The sequence below is a fragment of the Sphaerodactylus townsendi genome, linkage group LG05, assembly GCF_021028975.2.
Source record: "Sphaerodactylus townsendi isolate TG3544 linkage group LG05, MPM_Stown_v2.3, whole genome shotgun sequence".
NCBI classification, from domain to species: Eukaryota; Metazoa; Chordata; class Lepidosauria; order Squamata; family Sphaerodactylidae; genus Sphaerodactylus; species Sphaerodactylus townsendi.
Window position 1 is genome coordinate 1438985 of NC_059429.1, and position 26455 is coordinate 1465439.

Consider the following 26455-nt stretch of genomic DNA (forward strand, 5'->3'; position numbering starts at 1 on the left):
CGAACCTTTGGCACTCCAGATGTTATGGACTACAATTCCCATCAACCCCTGCCAGCATGGCCAATTGGCCATGCTGGCAGGGGCTGATGGGAATTGTAGTCCATAACATCTGGAGTGCCAAAGGTTCGCCACCACTGTCCTAGGGAGACTTCAGGCTTGACTTGAGCTAGGATCCACTTCTTTGATTTTTTGGGTGGTTGGCGGCATCCTTAAAACTCTTCTCCAGCACCACAGCTGTGAGAGATTTGGAACCGGGAGCACCTCCAGCACAGCTCCAAGAGGCTGGCTGTGGCCAAGCGCTTGTGGGGGGTGGGTTGATGGGCTCTGTAGTCATGGGGGATGCCAGCTCAGTAAAGTGTTTCAAGGACATCCTCCAACGGATAACCCAGTTGGGGATTGGAGTTTATCTTTGGAGAGCTTGTAAAAGCCACAGACTTGCAAGCCAATTCAGATAGTGGGAACAGCTCCAAGGCTGAGCAGAGTTGTGCAAACAGCTCCTGACTCCACAATCGCAGTGTTCCGATAAGCAGCAGAAAGCTGCCACGGAGGGCAACTTAACACTTCCGAGTCAGTGATGAGAGCTGTTACAGTGTAGTGGCTAAAGTGTCGGACTAGGATCTGGAAAACCCAGGCTCGAATCTCTATCCTGCCGTGGAAGTTTGCTGTGAGGCCGTGGGTCAGTGGCATAGTTTCAGCCTAACCCACCTCACAGGGTTGTACAGAGGAGAGAACAATATAATCTGCTTTGGGTTTCCATTAGTGAGAAAGGTGGGATGTAAATAAATAAATGAGTTGTTGGGGTAGGAAGAGCATCACCCCTTCCCCCAACAATTCACTGCTTGCTCTGCCAGCAAGGTCCCCTCCACGCTGACACCCAAGCAGGAACGGAGACTTCAAGGCTTCTGTTGCAAGTGGAGGAGCGAAAAACAGATGGACTGGACAGCTCCACCAATTGCAACACCCGCAGAAGGAGGCTTCGGGGGGACAACTCCAGGAGTCTGGGAAGCTGCTGGCCGCTCTCTCACTTTGCCTGGTATGAAAGGCAAGAGAAACCCACTGATGGCCAAGGAAATCTTTCCCAGAATTTAAAAAAAGTCTCAGACCAGGGAAGAAGAAGAAGAGTCCAATGTGGCCTGATGGGGTGCGGAAGAGTGGCTATGAGTGGGGGAGTCTGTTCTGGAGAACCAGGTTTGATTCCCTGCTCTTCGGGACTCTTATCTGGTGAACTGGATTTGTTTCCCTTCTCCTACACACGAGGCCTGCTGGGCTAGTCACAGTTCTCTCCAGACTCTCTCAGCCCCACCAACCTCACAAGGAATCTGTTGTGGGGAGAGGAAGGGAAAGCAGCTTGTCAGCCACCTGAAAGGTAGAGGAGGCCAACTCCTATTCTTCTCAGCCACGCGTGTGCCCGGGGGCTCCAGCCAAGATCTCTCTGACCAAGCTTGCCTGAAGGAGCAAAAATCTGTTTTTCAAGAAGGGGGCCCTTGTGCACGCTGGGCTTTCACCCCTGCGCCCAGCAGGGCCATTTAACGTTTCCCTTCGTTGTATGCAGAGGCAGAAAGCAGTCGGGGACAGAATTCAGAGGACCCTCGAAATACATCTCCCGGGCATGGCAGAGCTGCAACCGGACTGCTGTTTTTGCAATACCCCTCCCCTCCCCCGGAAAAGATCTGTGTTCCTACCTGTAGGTATTCAACAAAGGAAGCTTTGAATCTTGAAAGGTTATACCTTGAAAATCTTAATGTCTCTAAGGTGCCACTGAACTCAAATCCAGCTCTAAGTGGGGCAAGACTCTTCCAGAGGTGCGGAGGGAAGAATTTTTCACCCCAACCCCCAATTTAACCTGAATTCAAAACTCTTATTCCATCAGTTAAAAAAAGGGGTAGAATTGTTTGCTTCATCCAAGTTATGGTTTCTTAAAATTGATGGAAACTTTAGAGGTATTATCTGTCCAGAAACTTTGTATTGCAACCTGGAATGCCCCTTAAAGTAATCTGGCTTCCAAATAACCTCAGACTTATCCAAACATACCAGGGAAAAGAGGCCCTCTATCTTCATGTTTTTAAGGCCAGCCAATGGGGTAGTGAATCTGCCCCCCCAAATACTCCTGCCCACTTTAAACTCCTCAACCTTCTGGACTCAACCATTTGGGAACAACCTGGTGGATGCCCCCCAATCTTGAACATACTGGCAGGAACCACAAGTCTTGGAAGCCAGCTTTGGACCAGAAGAGACAGAGTTAAACCGCAAATGCCAGACGGCATTCATTTTTTATTATTATGAATAAATAGACTCCACTCTTGGCACGGATCTCAAAAAGATCATTGCTATAAACATTTGTAGATATAAAGGGCCCACGGCTGTAACAAAAACGTCAGACCAGAGAGCCGGGGTTTTTGGGGATGATGCACCTGTCCGCAGGCCAATCCAGGTACAGCCGCAGCATGTTGTGTGCATGGCGACTGGGCCTATCTGGACCCGGGGGGAGGACCTTGGCAGTTTTCAGCTTTCCTTCATGAGAAGATGTAAAATGGGGAAATGGGGTTGGGGACTCTCCAGCTCTAGAACTTGCCCCGCTCTTCTAAAACACTAAATCCAGACAGGCCCCGCTGGTAGCAGACATGGTCTAGAGCAGCAAGAAGGGTGGGTTTGCCAGGCCTACAGCTGTGATCCTCTGCTGAGGAGTAGCTTGGCCATGCAACCTACACCCCCCTCCAAATCCATGTACCTCCATTGCCCCATAAGAACTGTGCAGAGATTTCCAAGACCACCTTGCAGTAGGCCGTGGGAACACTCGTCTGCGGAGGGAGCCCCAGGCTGCTTCAGGGGAGAAGGAAAACTACCCGCTTCCTTCGCAGAACATAATCTTTGATATTCTAGATCTGAGGGGAAAATCTTCCCTCCCCATTCCTGAAGAGATTCTCTGCCTGGGGGGGGGGGGGGGGAGATTGTCTCAAGTTATAGGAAATGCCCCCACCCAAAATCACATCTTACCGCTGACTCTCAGCTATTAGGAAATACATTCTATTAACAAGTCAAGTTTTACAAAGCCGGCTTTCCCAAAATGTGAACCGGTCTGGTTTTTACCTGTTTGGGAGGGGAGGGGGGCTAAAGAAGTGCAGTACAGCCCCTGCCACTAAAAACTGGGAAGGAGGCAGGTGGACCTAAATGAATTGACCAAAATTCCTTCCCTGTCCGTCCGTCCGTCCGTCTTTCTCGCACAGACAGATGAGGTCCTTTTTGCTAGCAGGGAGATTTTTCTCACCAGGTTGTGATGCTGCTGGGGGGGGGGGGGACCTTACACATCCTCACACACGCAACGTCTATTTCACCACTTTTAAATGCTACCACTTCCCTCTGTCACAGGCTAAAGAGGGGGCCTGCTGATGACAGCGGGAGAACAGGGGAGCCAATGACTGGGAGAGGGAACGGTTTGATATTTTTATTTATGTATAAGGCATTTGATTCTGCAGGACGGCCCAACCCCAGGCTGAGGGGGCACCTGACCCAACCCCATACACCACATACAGGCCAAGTGTCTAGTGGAGATCATAAGACCCCCCCCCCAAAAAAAATGTATCCCCCCCAAAGGGATTAGCAATATCATGCCCACAATGTGAGCCTCTTGTGCTCCTGGTTTGTGACGTTTCAGTGTGCAATTGTTGCACAAAATCTGTGTTGTGCATTTTAAAAGAAGAGCCCGTTTGAGACTTGGGGGTGGGGTGGGGGTGGTACTGAAGACCTCTGCATCTGCAGAACAGCGCTTGCGCTCCCCACTCCATCCCTCCCCCAAATAAACAGCCAATCAGCTATGACATCCCAATTCAGGACCCTTGCAAATGGCACAGAGAATCCCCAGAACAGAGGTGTCCAACTCTGGTGCCCCAGATGTTCATGGACTGTGATTCCCATCAGTCCCTGCCAGCATGTAGTCATGAACATCTGGGATGCCAGAGTTGGACACCCCTGCCCTAGGAGTTTGAAGAGGGCAGATCAGGACGGGGGGGAGAGGGGGGGATAAGCAGCTCAGAACTGCATGCCACAAAAGAGAAGAGGGACAAGACAGGTGGGGTAAGCCGACACCAGCACCAACACCAGGAGCGGTCACCAGTTCAGGTTTTCCAACTGTGCGTGCGCACAGAACACACAACCCTGGGCAACCACCGCCGTGCTCCTAGTGTGCAACTTGGCAGAGAGGTCACAGGTGCTTTCAGGCTCACATCTGTGCGGCGGCTTCCAAAAGGGGATTCCTGGGCCAACATTTTAACGCAGCCGAGTGGAAAAGACAGGCCGAAAGAACTGACCCTGCACAGCAAGCTGAGAGCAGGCCAGACACAGACCTTGAGGCCTGACCACGCCGGCAGAGTGCAGGGCTGCTCTTGGAAATGGCAGCCCAGGAAGAGACACGTTCTCCTGCCTCACGACGGCACCTGCCAGCTTCCCCCAGCACGGGGACACTCGGCACCAGAGGAGGTGACAGCTGGACATGTCAGATTACTGGGCACTGAAAAGAACAAGGATTTTTTTGGGGGGGAGGTGGGGGGATCAAAAAGTTGCGTCTCACTCCGAAAGCTGAGCAAGACCCTCCTTGATGCTTCCAGATCAATCTGGAAATGACACTCATTTGCATGCAGACACTTGGGGTCCTGGACGCTGCATTTCCCTCCTCATGAGCTTAAACATAGCGTGGATAATACTGATGTAGGGAGAAAAGCCCAAATGGACGGGCTCCCATTCCAAGCAGACAGGAGTTCTCCTTAATATCACAGGCCAAGAAAATTCACTTGACAGCACCCTCGGCTTTAAACACTGTTCCAAAAAATAAAATCTGCTCTGGAAAACATAAACACAGCTGATTCCAATCCAGTTTCAAAACCAGAAACCCTGGAACACGAGAACAGGAAGTCAAGGTTTGGCATCCCTCTTCTCTCTGGCCAATGGAATCGTTCCGTCTTTGGCGTCCCTCCAGGGAGGCAAAGGGTGGTTGTGTGCAACACAGAAGTGTTTACAGGCTTCCATCCGGTCAAACCATCCTGCTTTGGAAACAGAACTGACGACTTTAAGAGAAAAAGGAAAGAAACCAAAAGGTACACGAGGTGAACCCACACATCTCTCGAATTCTGGAGAAGTCCAAACCACCAAACAGACAGACGTGAAACTGAGGGCGGGCGGCCGCATTTGGCGAGGTGCGGTTGAAAACACTGTGGCATTATTGAGAGGGGGCTGGAAAGTCCAGCTACTGCCTTTGGGTTTGGAGAAGCCCTAGAAAAGTTAGCTTTCATGACCAGAAGGGGGATCGAATCTCTGCTCCTTCCTGACAAAGAGCCATGAAAATGTTCCTTTGCTAACCTATTGCACAGAGATGGAGAGCAGCCAGCCACGCGTAGATGTGCAGGTCTCACCAGGCTCAGTCTTCCAGCTCATCCAGAACTCTGCCTGTGCATGTGGGGGGGCTGGGGTGGGGGGTGGGAATATAAACGGAAGCTGCTCTTTGCTGGCTGTTCTCACTCTCCCATCCGCAGGTAACGCTAGCAAGGCTGGTCACTACCTCTCCACGTCTGCACTGCTTCCCTGCCATCTGCGGAGGAGGATCTGCATGAGGTCAAAGGTCGTGAAGCTGATCCCCACGGCAATGGGTCCCTTGACCCAGTTCATGCTGAGGCCCTTGTACAAGCCTCGGACCAGTCCCTCCTCCCGGATGATCTCCGCCATGGTGCGGAGGATGGATGTGTACGAGTGCCCCGTCACGCCCGCTGTCTGCATCCGGCGACGCACCACGTCCAGAGGGTAGGAGGCCGACTGCCCAATCAGGCCAGCGCACGCCCCAAAGATGAGCCGCTCCACAGGATACGGCTGTGATCTCCCGCTGTGATCTGGAGGGGAAAAGAGACAGTCAACACATGTGAAGAAGTACGAGCCACAGACTTATGTTCAGTGTATGTTAGCGGGAACTCCTGCTGCTGAGATAGAACCATGGAGTTGGAAGAGACCCCCAGGGCCATCCAGTCCAGCCCCCGGCCAGGCAGGAAGACACAATCAGAGGACTCCTGACAGGTGGCCATGCAGCCTCTCTTTCAAACAAAGGAGGAGACGCCACCACTCTCCGAGGCAGTGAATAGCCCAGACCATCAGGAAGTTCTTTCAGTGGAACCTCTTTTCCTGCCGCCCCTTGAACCCAGGACTCCTGGTCCTGGTCTCTGGAGCAGCAGAAAACAGCCCTGCTGCCTCACCAACCTGACATCCCTTCAGATATCTAAACATGGCTATCCTGTCACCCCTTAGCCTTCTCTCCTCCAGACTAAATCCAGCTCACTCCCTGAGCCACTTCTCGTAAGGCAGGGGAGCCAGATGGTGCTGCCGTGTGCAAGAAAGGAGACCTGAGAAACCATGTGGGGCTGCCTCGCCTCAGAATAGACCGCCGGGCCCCTTTCGTGGCCACTGCGAGGGCTCAGGCAAAGCGGGTTCTCCCAGCCCTCCAACCCAAGTGCCTCCACGTGGACAAGAGGCCCACAGAATGCCCGGAAGGTAAACAATGCATCAGCAAGGTGGAAGCTAAGCGAGTTCTGTCTGGGATAAGTCATCTTGGGTTCAGAAACAGAAGGCAGGATAGCAGCACAAAGCAGCAGCCTCGGAGACTGACGGGCGGCCACCCTTCTCTCAGACTGGCCACGTATTGCTGATTTGTTCACTGAGGGGCCCCAGGATCACCTGGTCAGAAAACGGCTACTCTGGACTCTGCAGGACTTGGGACACTTACCTGCGTGCAGCTTCTTCAGCGTCTCGTATGTGAAGAAACTCAGCCCGGCATATGGGATGACCCCCAAGATTGTGGGCGCAAAGCCCCTGTACAGCGTCTTCAGGCCTTCCTCTCGGGATATCCGAATGAAGACGTGGATGATGTTGCTGTACCTGTCGGGAAACATGGAAAAACCGGGACGGCTCATCTCTGTGCACGAAGCAGCGCTGTTTGAGGGGTCTCCCTTCTCAGTAAAGGAATTGGGCAGTCCTGTGCCCCTTTAAGCATTCCTATGTGCTTCACTGACTCCCTCCCACAGGAAACAGGAGCCTAGATCAGAGGTTCCTGGGAGCAGCTACCATTTCCTGAAGGGATCCTATAAGCATGCCTTCTAGATCGGTGCCTCCGGGGAGATCGGTGCCTCCGGTAGCTGCCTGGCATTGCCATACCTTAACAGCAGCTCAGTTGTTGAAATTTGTGGGGCAGAGTTAGAAACCCGGGTGGATCCTGGGAAAGTCAACATTGACTGCAAACACTGAACAAAAAGCCAAAGCTATACATTTCTTGCAGCTACCCTCTGGAGACTTTCCAGACTGCCGTTCTGATTTGTAAGTTCTTTGGGACTTTTTTCCTCCTCGCAGCTACTCAAGAGGAATCACATCACTCTCTTTTGATATGTCCCCTGGAGGTTGCTGAAGTTGGAGAGTGGAAATCTACTGGAGGTCCCTGATCCTAAAGCGATCTGGCTAGCCCAGGGGTAGGGAACCTGCGGCTCTCCAGATGTTCAGGAACTACAATTCCCATCAGCCTCTGTCAGCATGGCCAATTGGCCATGCTGGTAGGGGCTGATGGGAATTGTAGTTCCTGAACATCTGGAGAGCCGCAGGTTCCCTACCCCTGGGCTAGCCTCAACCAGAGCCAGGGCCTTTTCAGTTCTGGCTCCAACCTGGTGGAACAGTTTGTCTAATCAGATCCGGGTCCTGCAGGATCTAGTACAGTTTTGCAGGTTCCACTGGGCATATGGTTGAGGCAGCTGCGGTTGAACAGACAGGCCTCCCCCTTGGTTCCCCCTTCCCTTCTCCCTCAGTTAGGGTTTAAGGAGTTTGGTGCTATCTTGAAATGGAAAGGTTGGATGAGGTTTTACTCTGCTCTGGGTTTTGATAGTTGTAAGTCAAATTTGTAGTTAGAATGACATTTTAACGGTTTATGTGGATTTGGTTGAAATGAACTTGCCTTGAGCCTGCATGGGGAGGAGCAGAGCATAAACTTAACAAACAAACAAACAAACAAACAAACCCTTGGGAGGGGACAGAGTACTTGTGTTCCCTTCTTAGGTCATGAACAAGGACCCGGACTTTTCAGTACCCCAGTCTTGTGTGGGAGATGGGGCAGGAGACACCCCCAGCAGCCTCGGCCAAGGATCCAATATCAATTTTCCTTCACCAGGAACTATTTCTGGCCTCACCGCTCTGCTCTGCAGCAGGAGGGCTGTGGGCTGTGGGCTATTTTTAACCCCTGCTGTGGGGTTTGTGCTTTGGGGGAAGGGTGGCCACGCTCCGTGTCACTCAAGGAAGCCCGGCCAATCCTGCAGTCCAGGCTCAACCCTTCTGTACATTCCAGAGGATTCTGGGGGAGGTGCTCTGTGTCAGACTCCCAAACGTGGAAATGACAGAGACCGTAGGAAAGTCCAAAAGCAGTTTAGAGCTCAGATCCAGGACTTATATCTTTTAATCCCCCCCCCCACCCCGCCATTTCACCCCACACCAAATGTCCATTACAGTTTCTACTACAAAGCTACAAAGGACCTGGGAACCTTTCACACCTCTTTGAGGATGGGCTGGCGCCAGGAGATTGCTAACAGACGATTGCTAGGAAGGGAAGAGGGAAACAGGAAAAACAATTGCAAACCACACACAGCAAGACATCAAGATACTGACAGGCATGGTCCTGACACTCTGATGGTACCCTGCCCCACATGTACCCCACAACACAACCCACGTTCTCAGCAGCAGCAGAAGAGTTGGTTTTATATCTTGCTTTTCTCTACTTGTAAGGAATCTCAAAGTGAGTTCCCCCCCCCCCCCCCCGCCCCAACAGACACCTTGGAAGGCAGGTGGGACTGAGAGAGTTCTGAAGAACTGTGTCTGGACCAAGAAGGCTTCTTATAGAGGAGCAGGGAAACAAACCCGGTTCTCCAGATTAGAGTCCACTGCTTTTAACCACAACACCACGCTGGCTGTCTGGAAACTGGTCAGCATGCAGAAGGTCCCTTGGAACCTCTCGCTGCTGTATTCTCCTCTAGCAAGGACAGGCTGCCTACAAGGAGGCAGCAATACCAGGCTGGACGGACTCTGCGCAAGGCGGCTTTGGATTTCACTCACATTTCCTTGGGTGTCACGGCCATCCGCGCACGGACCAAATCCAGAGGGTATGTCAACATGGCCGCTGTTATGCCTGCGAGAGAGCCAGCCAGGAACCGGGGTAATGGCATCAAGGCCCTGAACCAAAAGAGAATAAAAATGAGAGGGGAGTCCCTTCCTGCTCCTCAATCTTCTCCTGCAGGGAAGGTCGGGACGGTTGATGGGTGGAAGTAAGGACCGGATTCCCGCAGGCTTCAAAGCTACCAGGGAGCCCTCTGGCCAAAGCCAACAGACGGGGCCAGGGCTGAGCAGCTCCTCCCACCACCTTCTTTAAAGCACAGGAAACGGATTAGGCTATTAAAAGGTCAATTAGCAAAAGCGCAGTTAGCCAGGAAAAGAGCACCCCAGAGATAACCAGGGTCAACCTGACTGGCTGGGATGTGACGCTATAGCTGGCAGCCACAGATAGGGTGCGCTGTCTGCTATAAAAGCAGGAAGGAGCCTGTCAGAAAGGGGGAGATGGGGAATGGAGAGTCTGGGAAGCAGGCTGAGAGTCGGTGTGACTCAAAGAGATCCCTGTGGTGTCCTCACAGTCAGTCGAAGGAGATAGTGTCTTTGCCCTTGCAGGGGTCTGCAACCTGTGGCTCTCCAGATGTTCATGGACTACAATTCCCATCAGCCCCTGACAGCATGGCAGGGGCTGATGAGATTTGTAGTCCATGAACATCTGGAGAGCCACAGGTTGCAGACCCCTGCAAGGGCAAAGACAGCCAGAGACAAAGGGGAATAAGGCCAAGGGAGTGGGGGGGGGGGGGGCGTCTGTATTCTCAGAGGTCTCAGACTGAGCGGAGACAGCCTTGTTTCCACAAGAGGCGAGAGGTCTGGTGGGTGGGAAACAAGAGGACTTGAAACTAGAACAGCCAATCTTACTGGAACTGCTTGTGCTGTAACATCTAAGAAGAAGCTGCCTAAACTTAAAGTAGTGCTCATGTGCCTCTCTGCTCCCAGCTGGCAGTCCCTTCTGCCCTCCCCTCCGGGAAGAAGAGACTACCGTCCCTCGGCCTTGGAGAGCTGCTTTTATAAGCACTGGGGCTGGGGGCGGAGCATGGGGAGATGTAGCCACGCCCATGGGGTGGGTGGGGGTGTGGCCACGCCCCCAAACCCACCCCATAAAAAAAATCTATAGCCACATCACTGCCCAGACAATGAGGCTTAGCCAGAAAGCCAAGACACGTTTCAGGACATCTAGAGGACTGACGAACTAGGACAGGATCTCTCGAGCTTGATATGAACATATAGTTTATAATGTTTTAAGCCATATATTTAATTTATTTATTAATTTATATCCTGTATTGTATTTGCTTTTTAATCTGTTTTTATTATTGTTGTACTGCTATCTATGCCAATAAAGGCTTGCTTCGCTTCACATATATTTAATCATATAAAGTATATTAGAGGTAATTTATAAAAGATCAGTAAGATGCTGTTAGTTAAGCAAAGAACTGTAATTTTATTAGTAGGGAGGCTTTGCTTGAAAGAAGGGGGGGAGATTTCTGCACTTTTCAGTAAAGTCTGATACCTATGCTGTGGAATTTGGGCACGGCGTCTCACCAGAAAGATAAAGGAGACAAAGCGTACAGAAAAACACAGATAAGGGCGAAGTACTATAGCAACCAAAGTCTCTGAACAGGGCAAGATGACATAGAGAATACACGCCCAATTGTGGAAAGCAGGGTGGGCTTTGAAGAGGAGTGGAGATTTAAATGGCAAGGTGTACGTATTCCAGATCTAGCCAATGGTCAGAAGACAAGGAGGGATGTTTGTTGCTAACAGAGGAGAGTTCCCTCTTCTGCGCAGAATTGAAAACAATAAATCTCTGAACACTGAAGAAGCTTTTGGATGGTTATTTTTGTAACCAGTCAGAGCCTTTGCTCTGTGGACAGGGCCTTGCCCTGTGCCTATCAAGTTCTGCTGGACCGAGGCGTCCTTTGCAAACCTTCCTTGCCTGGGGCTGCCTTGGGCGCTTGGCCACAAAATCTCCGGGCAGGACAGGATGACAGGTTGACAGAGCCATTTCCCCCGCCCCTGTGGCCCCAAAGACAGCCCCCCCCTCCTGCTCAGCTGTCCACATTCAGAGGGACAGGAGGCCTCTGCACGCACCACAGCTTGGGAAACCAGGTGGCCAAAAAACTGCCTGTCCAGTAGAAGATGCCAGAGGGATCCAAGATGGCTCCCGAATTCAGGCTCTCCACGGCCCTTTCCCAAGCCCCGCTGCTCCTCTCCTGCCTGTCGAGCATTCTGAAGCCCCACCCCCGGTGGCCTTACTTTCCCTGGAAGCCGTAGTAGCGGCCCAGGAGCTGCTTGTACTCCTCGTGTGCGCAGAACTGGATGGCGGCGTAGGGGATCACCCGGACCATGGTGGCGGAGTTCCCGCGCCAGAGGCTGAAGAAGCCCTCGTTGACGTAGGTGCGGTAGATCAGCCGGTAAGCTTCCTGGGAAGAGAGACGCGCAGCCTTGAGGAGCAGAATGTTGTGCAGGGAGAGCGCGGGAGGAAACCGCAGCCCCCCGTCCTGCCCTCTTCTTTCCAGCCGTCAATCCTTTCAGGTTTGGCAGTCACCCCACCCTTCGACTTCCGCTGAGGTAGGGCTCCCAGGAACCTGCGCGGTGCAGGAATCTCCGGGGCTTCCCAAATATGCCCGCCGACCCATGTAGCAACAGCTCAGTTGAATCTCTGGCCCACCAATTACTACACTGTCTCAGATTCAAGGAAATCAGATCCAAGTATGTGAATCTTACTCCTTTACACTTACCCCATCTCCCCAATTTAATCAGATTACACTACTTGTTGGACAACCCCGATCCTTCTCTCTGTATGATAGTGGCAGACTTTCTCCTGGAAATTACTAAACGCCAGTAGATTTCCTTCGACCTGTATTGTATATGCTTTTTAAATCCGTTTTTATTATTGTTGTACTGTTGTCAATGCCAATAAAGGCTTGCTTCTCAAACCTGCCCGCCGACGCTCAGCTGTTCAGCGTGTGGAAGCAGGCCAGCAAAAGAGGGGGCACAATCCACTCCCCTGTGGGACACTGGCACTGCTCTGTCACTCTCCTCAAAACTGTAAGGAAACCACAGGGGTGGAGGGCAAGAGCATCCCTCTGGGGCAGCATCGTGCTGGAAATGAGGCCGCCTCCTGCACCTGCCTCCCAGAAGGTCCCGCCAGTGGCCAGAAGGGGCCTGAGATCTCCCATCCCTTCAAACGAGGTATGGCAGGCTCTGCAAGGCTTCTTGGCCTCTGAGGGGACACCTGGGCCTATAGGGCCCATGTCCCCGGGCACACGCCTTTTGGTCATGTGGGGGCGCCAAAAGGTGTGCACCCCATGACCAAAAGGTGTGCACTCCAGCTGCCTGCCACTGAGCCCCCCCTGGGCCACCGCCAAGCCCCCTCCCCCGGCCTCCGTGCAGGTGGGCTTTTTCCCTCCCCAGGCCCTGCTGGCTTGCACGGGGGGCAGGGGGCAGGGTTTGGCACCCCCGAGTGTGGGGTGGGGGTCGCAGGGTGCACCCGGAGAAGGGGTTGTCTCCAGGCGCCATTTCCCCCCAATATGCCTCTGCACCTGGGCCTGCCGAAAGAGAACGGCTTCCCCCTCCCAGGGACAAGATGCAGCATTTCCCAGCATGTCCAGACTTCACAGGAAGCCGCCAAGTTTCCTCATTAAGGTGTGGGGTTTCTGGCACCTGGAGCGGGGCCAGCCCTTCCCACCAGGGTCCTTGTCGAGGAGAGGAGAGGAAGCCCCAGATGTTCTTCAAAGCTAAGACCTGTGCAAGCTGAATCCTCAGAGTGGTCTGAGCCACAAGAGGAAGGAAACACACAAGGGAGTTTCCAGTGTGGGTCATCTTAAAGGACCGCTGCCCTCTCGCCAACCACTTTGAAGAGAGTGCCTGCCCCTGTGTGTATCTGCCTGAGCACTGAGGTCACAGAGGCTCTCCTGGCGGTCTCTCCCCACTGAGGAGCGGGGGTGGGTGGGGGCACACAGGAGGGCTTTCTCCAAGAACGTCCCCCAGGCTTTGGAACACTCTCCCCGTGGCGATCTGCCCCACACCTTCCTCTTCACCCAGGCATTTGGTTAGCCTACCTGGAAACCCTCTCTACAGCTGCAGGTCTGGGCGAGTGGCGTTATGTTTGTGTTATTTTTATTGTTGTTTTAATCATTACATTTTATTTATGCTGTTTTATTGTGGGTTTTTTTCATTGTTTGTAGCCTGTTTAAGCCACCTAGAGATGTGAGGATAAGGTGGGGTATAATTCTTTATAAATAAAGCTCTTGCCCCAGCGCGTGCCAGGGTGGCCAATCTCCCAGTGGGGGCGAGAGGCCTCCTGGGATGCCGGCTTGTCTCCAGACCACAGGGATCAGTTTCCCCCTGGAGAAAACGGGAGCTTCCAGTTCTGAGGGATGCCACAAATTCTAGGTGAAACCCTCCCTGAATCCCCTTCTTCACTGGCCTCAAATCTCCAAGAATTTCCCCAGGCCAGAAGTGGCAAATCCATCCTGCCCAAAGGGGGGCTTCGCACCCACTTGACTGCGTGAATGTACCAAGCAAGGAGAACGGCCTTTCCTCTTACCTTGGCAGAAAACCTTGTCGAGGACACTGAAAGAGAAAAGAGGAAGCCACAACGGTGAGCCACAGGGCATGGAAGTGCAGGGGCAAAACTAAGCAGGGACAGGGCCTTCTTGGTGATTGCACCTCTTCAACGGAATGCCTTTCCTAATACTACACTTCTGGCACCTCCTCTGCTGAATTTTAGGTGCCAGAGAAAAACCTTTCTATTCTCCCAGGATTTTCATAAAATCATAAAACTGTAGAGTTGGAAGAGACCCCAAGAAGGGCCCTCAAGTCCAACCCCCTGCCATGCAGGAACACACAATCAAAGCACTCTCGACAGATGTTCACCCAGCCTCTCTTTAAAAACCTCCAAAAAAGGAGACTCCACCACTCTCCGAGGTAGTGAATTCCACTGTTGAACAGCCCTGATGGTCAGGAAGTTCTTCCCAATGTTTAGGTGGAATCTCTTTTCCTGCACTTTGAACCCAGGACTCCTGGTCCTGGTCTCTGGAGCAGCAGAAAACAAGCTTGCTCCTTCTTCAACATAGCATCCCTTCAAATATTTAAACGTGGCTATCATGTCACCTCTTAACCTTCTGTCACCAGCATAAGGCCGCCCAGCAAATTTTCACAGAAGAATGGTCATTCGAACCTGCAGTCCAGCACTGTAACCAGTATACCACGCTGACACTCATATTTTATATTGATTATATAATAAACTCATCTTATCAATCATCTATTGGGTTTTTATACAGAGAGAGAGAAGCAGCACATTTATATATAAAATTAACAGCTTTTCTGCAGTTAAGAGAGTTTTCCGTTGCAACTGTAAAATAGTTTTGATTTTCTATCAAATTAAACTGATGTTTATCTCATTTAAAAAGAGAAACCTCTGCCAATTACTATTCTGAGAAATTGCCACTGGCTTTACGGCTTCCGTTTTGGCTTCTTAAGATGCCAATGAAGTTATGTTCAGTTGCCCAATTTTTCAGCTCTGTGCCTCAGGAACCTCAGGACCACAAAGGCTGTAAAACCGTCCAGAATAAAAGGACTGAATGCGAACAACTGTGCAAGGGAGTTTAAAAGTTTCCATTTCCAACCTTGGATCCCCCCACCTCAAAAAAACCTGGTTTTGTTATATCTGCAGCTCTTTTTACTTCCGTTCTTAAACTGCACACCCATTTTGACACACACACACCCCGACATTTCTCACAGTTCAAATATTTCTGGCCTGTTTTTCCAAACAACCAAAAATAAGTGCAAAAGAGAAAGCAAAGGTCAACCTACATAAGAAGGACTAGTTTCTGATCAGGTCCCTGAATGTCCCCCCCACCCCACCCCCAGTATGTGATGGGAACGATTCTCTCCCCTCAACCCACCTTGCTAAATGCAACAGCTCCCCCCCCCCCCATTTAGATGCCAAGGAAGGCACCTTAAAGAGAGCTCCCAGAACGCCTTTAGACCTTGTTCCCTCCCACAAAAAAACCCCTTTCTGTTCTGGCCTTTGTACTTTTTTATGCTTGCATTTGTCCATTTTTGTTTAAGAAGAGAAAAGAAGAGTTTGGATTTCTACCTTGCTTTTTCTCCATCTTTCAGGAGTCTCAGAGCAGCTTATAAACTCCTTCCCTTCCTCTCTCCACAACAGACACCTTGTGAGGCAGTTGGGACTGGGAGAGTTCAGAGAGAACTGTGATTGGCCCATGGTCACCTAGCAGGCTTCATTCATGTGGAGGAGTGGGAAATCGAACCTGGCTCTCCAGATTAGAGTCCACCACTCTTAACCGCTAAACCACACTGGCTGCATTAAGCGCTACGCTCACCCTGTGGATCCATCAAAAAGCAGGAGGAAAATATTTTGAATATAAGGAGTAGCCTAGACACCGTGGGGTGACCAAATCTCATTCCTAGCAAATTTAAAAGGAAACCCATTCTGAGCTACCACCACCACCACCACCACCACCACCCGCCAAACCCCAAGTCTTGTCTCCTGGATGTTCCTCATCCCCCGCGGCCTCTCTCTCCCTATCCCAGCTCGTTCTGCCCATCCCAGCCTTGGCAGCTCACAGATAAGCAGATCAAAGAAACACCCTGTTGCTTCTGAACAGAGAGTTCTCTTTGCATCAATCCCCAAGGTGACCTTTCATGGGGCCATAAACGAGGCGGGAAGATTTGGGGCTTGCCTGCCCCAAAAGGGGAGAGTATTACAGGGAACCCTAACCCTTTACATAAGACTTTGTTGGTCTTACTAAACGCAAACTTTTTTACACTGCTTCAGACCAACATGGCTGCCCAATTGAATCCACCCTCCCCACATATTTCTGAAGTCTTCGGGCTGGGTCCAATTTCAACACAGCAGTTTGGCAGTTGGGTGGTGTAATCTGAGAGCTGTTTTTGGTTGTTGTTTTTTTGAGATATTTCTACAGTGCGTGCTCCAAGAGAATTTGGCTGGAGGCAGCTTCATCACTACAGAGTGCAAGCCAGAACACAACAGATTCACAGGATAATCCAAGTAGCAGCATGAGCCCGGAGAAGAGCCTCCCGAGCCGCTCCAGCCGAGAAACAGAATAGCTGGATCAAGTTTTACAAAAGCCCTATCACAGGCATAAGTTCCAAGACATACTAGCAGCTAAACAGCTATGTCATCAATCTACAGGAAGAATTAAAGTGTGAAATGCAAACCACGATTTAAAAATACAAGGGTTGATGGCATGGCGCTGAAAGGTCACCAGGCTTTTCACCACGCAGGGAAAACAGGAGGGCGGACGACAGACAGTAATCATTGGCCGATTACTCATTGGCACTCTGGCGCAGTGGGACTGGAAGCATGTTGAGACCAAAAAATCTTGTCCCAATGCCTCTTTGCAGCACAAAAAGAGAGGAGGTGTTTCAGGGCAAGATTTCTTGTCCCAACGCATTTCCTCTTGCCCCAGCATGCTTTTCGCTCTCCACCGGGAAAGTGAGAGATCTTCGGGCATCACTTTTTGCACCAGAGCAAGGCGAGGGAGGAAAATCAGCCCTCAGTGGGTAATTAACCTTTGGTCGGCAACCTTCAGAAAGCTGTGGCTGCAACGAAGAGCTTAAGGAAAGTCCACAGAGGACGCAAAGGCCCATCTTCCCTGATCCCAGACCAAATATGTCCTGAAAGTCAAAACAACCACCTGGAATTGCATTTACCACACAAAGGTATTGGGTGTTCCTTGCAACTTTGCTTCGCTTGGTGCAGCAGCCATTTCGGGCACTGAATTAGGTACCAGCTAATGGGATCCAGGATTCCAGGCCCTCTGGGACCCAAACTCCTGGCCCTGAGAGTCTCCAGAGGTCAGCCATTCAGCCCCTGACAAGGCTCTTGGCCGTCCTCCAAAACTAGCACAAAGCTGCTGGTGCGAAATGTTTTTCCTTGGTGTGTAGAGCACGTGAGGGGGGCTGGAGCACATAGGTCAAGTGTCCCAATCTCTGTGAACCCGCGGGCACATTTGACATTCCGACATGGCATGTTGAGGGCACCAACAAAATGGCTGCCTCAGGAGGCAGAGCCAGCCTGATTGCCACAGTTTAAGAAGAAGAAGAAGAAGAGTTTGGATTTATATCCCCCCTTTCTCTCCTGCAGGAGACTCAAAGGGGCTGACAATCGCCTTGCCCTTCCCCCCTCACCACAAACACCCTGTGAGGTGGGTGGGGCTGAGAGAGCTCAGAAGAGCTGTGACTAGCCCAAGGTCACCCAGCTGGTGTGTGTGGGAGTGCACAGGCTAATCTGAATTCCCCAGATAAGCCTCCACAGGTCAGGCGGCAGAGCTGGGAATCAAACCCGGTTCCTCCAGATTAGCTACATGAGCTCTTAACCTCCTACGCCACTGCTGCTCCTTAACTTCAATGACACAGTGTAGATCCAGGTGCACTGGTGGCAGCTGCCCCCAAAGCAACATTTTAAAACATCTCCTCAGCCAACCAAATCTCCTAGTCAGAAACTTTGCTGGCAAAAGTCCTACCAGCCCCCGACCATTCCATAAAAACACTTGGCAGGCACCAGGAAAGGTACTGGTGGGTGTTTCAGTGCCCACGGGTGCCACATTGGGGACCTTTGAGTTAGATCATCAACATATTTGCCACTGGGGCAGAGACAAACAAGGGTTCCCCCCCCCCACCCCGAATTACCTTGGAACATGATTTTCGTCCTGTCTAATGGAGCCACAGCCGTTTTGGCCACAGCGCCAGCAAGCGCCCCCGACAGCAGAGAGTTGAGCATATTCCTCTTGTCCTGGAAGGAGAGACTGTCTTATGTTAGACAAGAAAAACCAAGGGCCACGAAGCATCTGGCACTCTCTTCCCCCTGTTCGCTTGTGGCAAACAACAAACCAGGTCCAGGCGATCAGGCCAGGAGAAGTTTGTCAACCAGAGAAGGACAAACGTTGTCTAGGCCTTGATACACCTCATCAGCAAGCAACAATGCCCCAGACTGGACTTTTTAAAAAGGGGGGGGGGGCGGAGTGCATGTCAAGGGAAAGAGTTTTCTTCAAGCAAAATTCCACCTGGTTGTTGCAGGTTTTCCGAGCTGTGTGCCTGTGGTCTGGTTTCCATGTGAAAATTAGCTGTGACAGGGCGGAGGGGGCTTCCTGTTGCTACCCCATCTATCTGTTCATGGAAGTCGCTGTCCCGCTGGATGTAACTGGTTGTCAGGCAATGTTGAAACATGGCTTTGACACCATGTGGGAAGACCCGGTTGAAGAGTGAGAGGGTTTCCTTCACTGGGACCTTGGTGAACAGGAGACCACATCAAAGCTGCTGGGTGACAGGAATCGAGTCAGATGCTGTTTGTCGGATGCTGTTTGTCCAGGGTGGGTTTGCAAGCAGGCAGCCAAGAATTTTGTTAAATTCATATGGAGGAAACCCAGTGGCACTTACAAAGGGTCTTAGTGGGATGGGGTCCTTGAGGATTTTTGGGCCGTCCATATAGTCAGGGGAGAAGGTTTTGGCCTGGCAGAGATGTTGGGATGGAGTGAGGAAGACTTGATCAATTTGTCAAGTGATTATGCTGGGTGGGTTCCATTTTAGTTTTTTATACGTCCTAGTGCCCAGGAGTTCTGTGATTTTTGCCTTTGTTGTGTTCCAGACCACGGCCTCACAGCCCAGGAAACCCAGAACAACCAGTTGATTCCAGCCACGAAAGCCTTCAAAATTTCATCTTTGAGATTCCACCCCCCACCCCCCCTTCTGTTCTCAGCTCAGCACATGCCAGGGGTCAATGCCGGTGGGAGCAGCCCTCCCTATACTGACCATCAGGAATGCAAGCACACGACACAGGTATCTGACAGCCTTCCTAATCCTTTCACTGTTCACAGCTGCAATGGTTAGGAGGAGGAAGTTTTCCTCATCCTGAAAGCTCTCTCGGGACAGGGTTCTGATTGGTTGTAAGAGGTCAGCAGATCACCAGCCTACGTTTCCTACAAATGTAGAAGAAGAAGAGTTTGGATCTAGGTGTCCCCTTTCTCTCCTGTAAGGAGACTCAAAGGGGCTGACAATCACCTTTCCCTTCCCCCCACTCCCCACCCCCACAACAAACACCCTGTGAGGTGGGTGGGGCTGAGAGAGCTCAGAAGAACTGTGACTAGCCCAAGGTCACCCAGCTGACGTGTGTGGGAGTGCACAGGCTAATCTAGTTCCCTAGATAAGCCTCCACAGCTCAAGTGGCAGAGCGGGCAATCAAACCCAGTTCTCCTGATTAGAGTGCACCTGCTCTTAATCACTACGCCACTGCTGTAGGCTATTCTTATACGTCTCACTCACTTCATTACTTATCTTTTTGGTCTCCTCTGTGTTACCTTTCCGTTGCATCTGCTCGAGATTATGCGGCTTGAATCTGAATTGTATCTGCCATATGCAGCAGGAACTGAACATCTATGCTGTAAGAATCTTCAGAAAGAGAATCTAGGACAATAGCTTTGTGATCTTTCTGCACTTTGGAACCCTCTCTGGAATTATACTGCTATGTTATCAAAGGAGCATCTTGTTCCACGGTCTTGGGCAGGAGACAGGGGAACAAGTCACTCAGGGGTATTACCAGCTAGTAACTTGTATAGGCTTACTTATAAGGCTGCTGTGTGTGGGCATCTGAAGCCACATTGTTTAACAGGATGTGGGTGTAGGTGTTGGGAGGAAGAGGAGGAGTTTGATCACAAGAGGGCCACATTAACAATTAGCAGCCAATGCTCTCTCTAATGTCATTAACTCTTCTTTATCTAAAATGTCTTCATGGGTGCTCTAATGGTACCAACAACATTCTGGCCTTCATCAGGACTAGCAGCTGCACCGCAGAGAAGGCTAACCCTAAACCAGGGTCCCTCCTTGTGCATTCTTCCGCCTGTCCCATCGCCTGTGGCTAAGGCAGGCATGCATGCAAAATGCAAACACTGCAACAAAGAAATGCAAGACCTGCAGGCCCAAATGAAACTGGAGGTAGTTCACTTCACAATAGAAGAAAAGTTTGAATTTATATCCCCCCCTCCCCTTTCTCTCCTGTAGGAGACTGAAAGGGGCTTACCCTTATCCTTGCCCTTCCTCCCTCACAACCCCCTCACAACCCCTTGAGGTAGGTGGGGCTGAGAAAACTCTGAAGTACTGTGATTAGCCCAAGGTCACCCAGCTGGCATATGTTGGGAGTACACAAGCTAATCTGGTTCACCAGATAAGCCTCCACTGCTCAAGTGGCAGAGTGGGGAATCAAATCCGGTTCTCCAGATTAGAGTGCACCTGCTCTTAACCACTACACCATGCTGGCTCTCATAATTATTTCATAATTATTTCTAATAGTATAACCAAATCAATTTTTCATCTAACTGTAAAACTAATTCATAAAGTTATTTCTCTGGAAATGAAACCGACATCTGGTTGTAAATATTGAGATCACACCAGCAAGAATGAGTCTTCATGTAGAAAACCAATGTTTTAAATCAAGTCTTGCTGACCAGTGATTTAAATTGCAATTTAAATGATTATTTAAATCGATTTTGATTGACCTGCCGACTGGCTGGTTGTTTTTAGAGGCACTGGCGGTCAGGCCCGGGACCTTGAGCGTGCCAGCCAGATGTTCTGCCTCCGACCCGTGGTCCTTCCCCCTCAGACCATCGTGGACAAGAGCCACTGGCTCTGAATCGGCATAAGATTCGCTGCACTCACCTCTGGCAAAGCGTGTCCGTGGAGGCCGGGCTCAGCCTCTGCCCGCGTCAAACCCACTTCCGCCACCCGTCCATCACCCATTCCAAGATCAGTGGCTGCCAGGAAGATTCAGGCCTCCTGTGGAAGGGAGAACAAGAGAGACGCTGGTTTCCTCCTCTGTTGTCTCCAGGCAAGAGGGGCACCAGCTGCAACAGCTGCGAAGAAATGACTGACTAGAAGAGTTGATAGGTTTTGTTTATTTAACGCTGTTTTTAAATGGTGGGGTTTATTCAGAAGATACTTCCCCTGATTTGCTCCAATATATCGATGGACACCAGAGAAAACAAGTTACCTGGCCAGGGTGGGGGCAGATTAAAGAACTGGAACAACAAGGCAAACCCATCTGAAGAAAACAACTAAACGGCAGCCGGGTCAGCAGAAATCACGGTCGCTGACAGCACAGCCTCTTCCGGCGACCCAGAAGACCCGAGTCCCAGGATGGAAAGCAACCCAGGCGACCAAAGTTAGTTTGGAAAATTTCTGTTCACTGCCTTTACTTTTTCAGTCTCAAGAGAACTATGCATGTAGGAGACCCACATGGCTAAGAAGGCCAAGAGTATAGGCCAGCGGTGGCGAACCTTTGGCACTGCAGATGTTATGGACTACAATTCCCATCAGTCCCTGCCAGCATGACCAATTGGCTATGCTGGCAGGGGCTGATGGGAATTGTAGTCCATAACATCTGCAGTGCCAAAGGTTCGCCACCACGGGTATAGGCCATAGCAGGGGAAGGGGGGGGGATCTTTTTTAAAAAATGTTTCATTTAAGCACATGTGCCCCACTCACAGACCGACCACTTGGAAACCAGAAGTCAAAACCCCCAAGCCAACGGCAGAGAGGCGTGTGCTGCTCCCCACAAGTCTGCGCTTGGTGCCTGGGAATGTCCCGCTGCAGAAATCTTGTCCGTCTCTTAAGGGACAGCTGGACTGGAATCTGGCTCTTCTACTTCGGACCTACGTGGCTACTCTCTGGAACCCACCTGAATTGTTTATTGTATTATCCTGTTTTTATTGCACCGGTTTTAAATTTTGCAATCCATCTTGAGTGTCTGTCAAACAGACTATAAACAAAGCAAATAAATGTAATCAATAAGTGCACACATACAATGAAGGAGAAAGGCAAATATTGATTCATGCATTCTCTTGCGAGGGCTAGTTTTCTACTTTGCTTTATTCAGTAGCACCTTAAAGATGTTTGGGGTAGAATCTCCCGAGGGTCAAAGCTTTTTCGCCTCTCAAAAATGTATATCCCGAACGTCCCGTTGGTCTCTTAAGGTGAGGATGGAGCGGAATCCAGCTGTTCTACAAACCCTCTGAAACTATCTCGCTTTAGGTGGTTTGCACCCTTCTCTTCCACTCCTGCCTTTTCCCAGCAACAAGGGATTTGGAAAAAGGTGCTCCTCAATAAACGGCAAACGATCTTGTGCATTTCACTGTCCAGGCTGTTCAAGAGCCAAGGGAGAGAGATTTGGCAGCCCAACCCAAAAGGGAACGAATCCGACTTCAATGGCAATGGGAAAACTGCTCAAGGCTGATAAATGCAAGCAATTTGACATTGATCCCCTCCCTAAACTGGTTAGTAATAAAATCTGCATTGTAACCAGTGGCGGAAGGAACAGTAAGACTACCAGCACTGGAGTAGGATGGGATCAAGAACCCAAAACAGCTGGGATCCTGGCCGCTCAAGAATGGCTCCCAACTCCCAAAGGCTGCCCTGCTGCCCTTTCATCTGACACGTTCTGAGCCAGCGGGCCAAACAGGCTCTTCTCCTTTCCAGCTCTGTGCCGGGGTTTGCAGGGAAGCACATCACAAGGTCACCCACCAGATCATTAACAGGGGTCAAGCCATCCTGCAGCGCCTGCAGCAGCCAAACTCATCCCCAGGGCAGGAGGGCCAAGACAGCACGCATCAGGTTTCAAAAGCACGCGCTCGGCCTGCCCGGAGCACCGGCAGCAGAGACCACCACAGGACCCACTGGAGTGAACCCTGCAGATCTGACTCAGAAGTCTCAGCAATGGAGGGGCCGTGCAAAATATTTGTGTAAATCCTGGAGTGTGGATCTCTCTGGAACAGTACTTAGGACCCTGGGAGGAATGAACACAGTTGACGAAGGGGGTTAGTCCAACTCCACACACACACACACACCCCGAACCTTTCTTACTTTCAACAAAAAAAATTCCCGTGATGCGGGTGAAAGTGGATTCCGCCGAAGAGCCGGAGGGTTCGCCGGCCACCAGATAAGCCCACCACCCAGCACAGTTCAGCTCTTCTGTTTGGCTGCATGTGCGCACACGCACACACACACACTCCGCCCCAATCTCAAGTGAAAGCAGGGACCTCCAAGTTTTCTGTTTTTTAAAAACAATTGGTACTTTTACAACTTGGCTGCCTGCCACAGCCCTTTGCACTAAATTGCCAAAAGATTCAGCCATAGTAAACACGAACAAAAAGGGAAACAAAATTCAAAACAGAAGAGAGAAATGCTCGTGGTTGGCCGAGTCCCACCTCCAGGAGGCGATTCCAATCAAAAGCCTGGCCGGGGGGGGGCGTTCCCCTCCACCCCTGCCCCCAGGACGGCCAGCTTCCGATGCCACGGGCTGTCTTGGCAGCGTTTGGGCACCCTTAAGCCGCTGTGAAGCCGGACCCTTTGACAAAGCTGTCCCTGTTCGTCTAGTTTGCACAGCTATACAAAGAATTTCCCAGGCTGCGTTTCTAAGTCCCCGGGAGATTCAACGAACACACACGGCCCTTTTTCTTTTTAGGAGAGAGAGAAAATACGTGAATGAGCACTTAGGGAAATCTTAGGGAAATCAAAAATGTCAGCTTCATCAGTTATTCGCAGCAGGGGCCATATTTTACTTATTAACTTGGTTGATACCCTGCTCTCATCCCCCGATAGGGACCCCAAACAGCTTAGGACATAGTTCTCTTCCCTGCCGAATCCACCCAACAACCTGTGACGTCTCTCTGAAGATGGCAGCAGCCACAGATGCGGGTGGAACGCAAGAAGCAGAAACGACCAAGCCTCGGCCACACAGCCAGGAAAACCTAAAGCAGCCAGTTGATTTCCAGCCACAAAGGGCTTCGTCAATACAATTCCAGTTATTTCCATTCAATTCACTGGATTTCATAGGCTGCTCCTCCCCTTCCAGGCCCGGGGCAACAAACATCATAACAATAAAAGATATATACATAGCAAATATGACAAATCTAAAAACACCCCAACAAACTAATCAACCCAGTCAATCCAAGAGTCAGTGGTACGATCCTACAGGGTGTTATCACTAATATCACACAAAAGGAGAGAAAAAGTTTCTACATTTGCCTTTGATGGAACATAGCAAATATGGTTTTATTGAGTCACTGTGAATTAATTTCCACGCTGCCCCTGCATGCATGTCCATAGAGACGTGAAGTGTTCCAAACAGTCCCTGTAAATCCTCTATAAGCATTAGGGAAAGATTCAGTGGACATGTGGATGTTGACACTATTCAGATTCAGTAGGTCTTTGAGGAACATATCTGCTTTAGAAGGTTTACGGTCTCCCATTTGGAAATCACTTTGTATACGTCTGTGTGTTTTTGGGTTCTATTTTTGTACGTGCATCAAATTGCATTTCGTTTTGTTGAGATTGCTAATTGTATTATCAGTATCAAATCATCTGGGTTTGCTTTCTGCTTCCTTCCTACCAGAACAGCAACTCATACAGAGCAACCCATGATCCCTCAGGGAAGAACATGTCTTTTAGGGTTCTCTGTGACTCTGATCCAGGCACAGGCAATTGCATCCAGCAAGCGATATTTGCTTAACAATACAGTTGCCAAACTTCTCCTGTCACGGTCTCATCTCTCCCACGGACTGTGGTGGAACTCAGCCATTTTATCCCAAGTAAAGAAGGGCAAAGGGCATCTGAACCCCTGCTTACGGAGTCTGAGCGACAGGAGATTTGGCGGATCTCTTTTCTCCCACAGCACATCGGCCACAGGCGGAGCTTCCAGGGGGACATCTGGGGGCAAATGCCCTGGGTGGCTGCCGTTCAGTCACGGGGGGGGGGCGGCAGCTGGGTACTTGCGCCGAGCCTCTCCTGCAGAGCGGTGCCCACCGGGACCAAAGCCGGCAAGTGCGGCGCTGGCACAGGCGCCACGCTGCAGGAGAGGCCGGGCGCAAGGACCTGGCCGGTGCCCAGCTCCCTCCCTGCCGGGGCACTGCAGCCAGGGCAGGCAGCTCAGCTGGTGAGCGGTCCCTCGGCGAGCAGCTCAGGCACGAGCCACAAAAGCTCGGCGGCCCCAGCCTCCCTGTGTGGGCCTCCAAGGGTGGCAGGCCTCTGGCCAGCTGAGTTAAGGGGGGCGGCGGCACTTGGGCAGGCCTTGTCCCGGGTGCAATTTCCCCTCCGTACGCCTCTGGCCTCAGCTGCCCATTCCTACGCACATGCCAAGACCTGGAGGAACAGCTCTGCCAAAGCCTCTGTTATTGTTCATACTGGGAGGGAAAGAATTCAAAAGGCCTCCGCTGTGCAGTGGCTTGCATGTTGCAAGCAGAGAAGAGGCAAAGGGCACTCGGATCAGCCCCCTTACGCAGAACAGAGAGGCTTACACAGAGCCCTCTCCGCCTCCTGCATCTCGGCCGCTCCCTCTTGTCCACAGGCCAAAAGCTTGGAGGAGTGGCCCTGAGCAAAGGGCTCTGCCAAAGGCTCTTCTGCTGCTCACCCCAGGTGAAAACATATACATCATTCTGCAACTCACTATTAAAATAAGACTTTAAAAAACCCAATGGGCCAGCTCTTTGCAGCAGACTTCCAGGATTCTTTTACAAAACCACCATAGCCCGCTTCCCTTCTGTCAACTTACACAGCCACTTAGGGGAGAGGGAAGAGTCCCTTCTCTATATCCAACGGCCAGTTTGAACCCTGGATGTGCAAAGTCCATCCAAACAGCTCTGCCCTTCAACCCCTGACCTTTCCAGGTCGCGTCTTGGGAGCATTAAAGTTAAAGGCAGTCACACTTTCAGACTCAGCAACCCAGGCAGGAAAGAGGACGCCTCCACCTGGGATGGAAAAAGAGGCCCTCAAGGGAGCAGCCCCCCCCCCCCCCCAGAGGTGGGATCCAGCCGGTTCTCACCAGTTCCCGAGAGTGGGTTACTAATTATTTGTGTGTGCCGAGAGGGGGTTACTAATTGGGTCCGCTTTTCCGTTAGAAATTCCATTAGGTCCAAACATCATAAAGTCCTGTTGTTTCCTATGTGGCTGGTTAGCGAAGGTAGAAAACGGGATAATTCTCTCTGTTGGGCTGTTTTAAGAACATGTTTTAGAAATATGGTGAAGTTCCTTGTTTAAGGAAAGTATCCTTCTTTTGAATTCTAGAAACAAAATTAAGTATTTGAAAGTATTAAGTATTTGACAGGCCGTCAATGAGAGGAGAAGTAGATGTTTCTGTTGGCAGCAGACGATAGGACGTGCTATAATGAGTTTAAATTATGGACAGAAAGATACCAGCTGGAAATTAAGAACTTTTTTTTTACAGTAAGAGTTTTTTACAGTAACAGAGAAATTA

General features: G+C 50.9%; 1 protein-coding gene across 2 annotated transcripts in view; it reads right to left on the reverse strand.

The window, feature by feature from the left end:
* Positions 1-2239: 2239 nt before the first annotated feature.
* Positions 2240-26455, reverse strand: part of SLC25A42 (solute carrier family 25 member 42) — a 32797-nt gene continuing 8581 nt past the window's right edge. The window contains exons 2-8 of one of the 2 annotated variants that reach the window (XM_048498289.1): positions 20869-20985; positions 17851-17953; positions 13718-13743; positions 11422-11588; positions 9118-9234; positions 6758-6909; positions 2240-5873 (exon numbers count right to left, since the gene is read on the reverse strand). In XM_048498289.1, the coding sequence (XP_048354246.1) occupies positions 5545-5873; positions 6758-6909; positions 9118-9234; positions 11422-11588; positions 13718-13743; positions 17851-17953; positions 20869-20949 (975 nt within the window). In that variant the 5' untranslated portion in view covers positions 20950-20985 and the 3' untranslated portion in view covers positions 2240-5544. Of the gene's footprint in view, positions 5874-6757; positions 6910-9117; positions 9235-11421; positions 11589-13717; positions 13744-17850; positions 17954-18969; positions 19123-20868; positions 20986-26455 lie in introns of those variants that run through there. The other variant, XM_048498291.1, reaches the window with a different exon arrangement.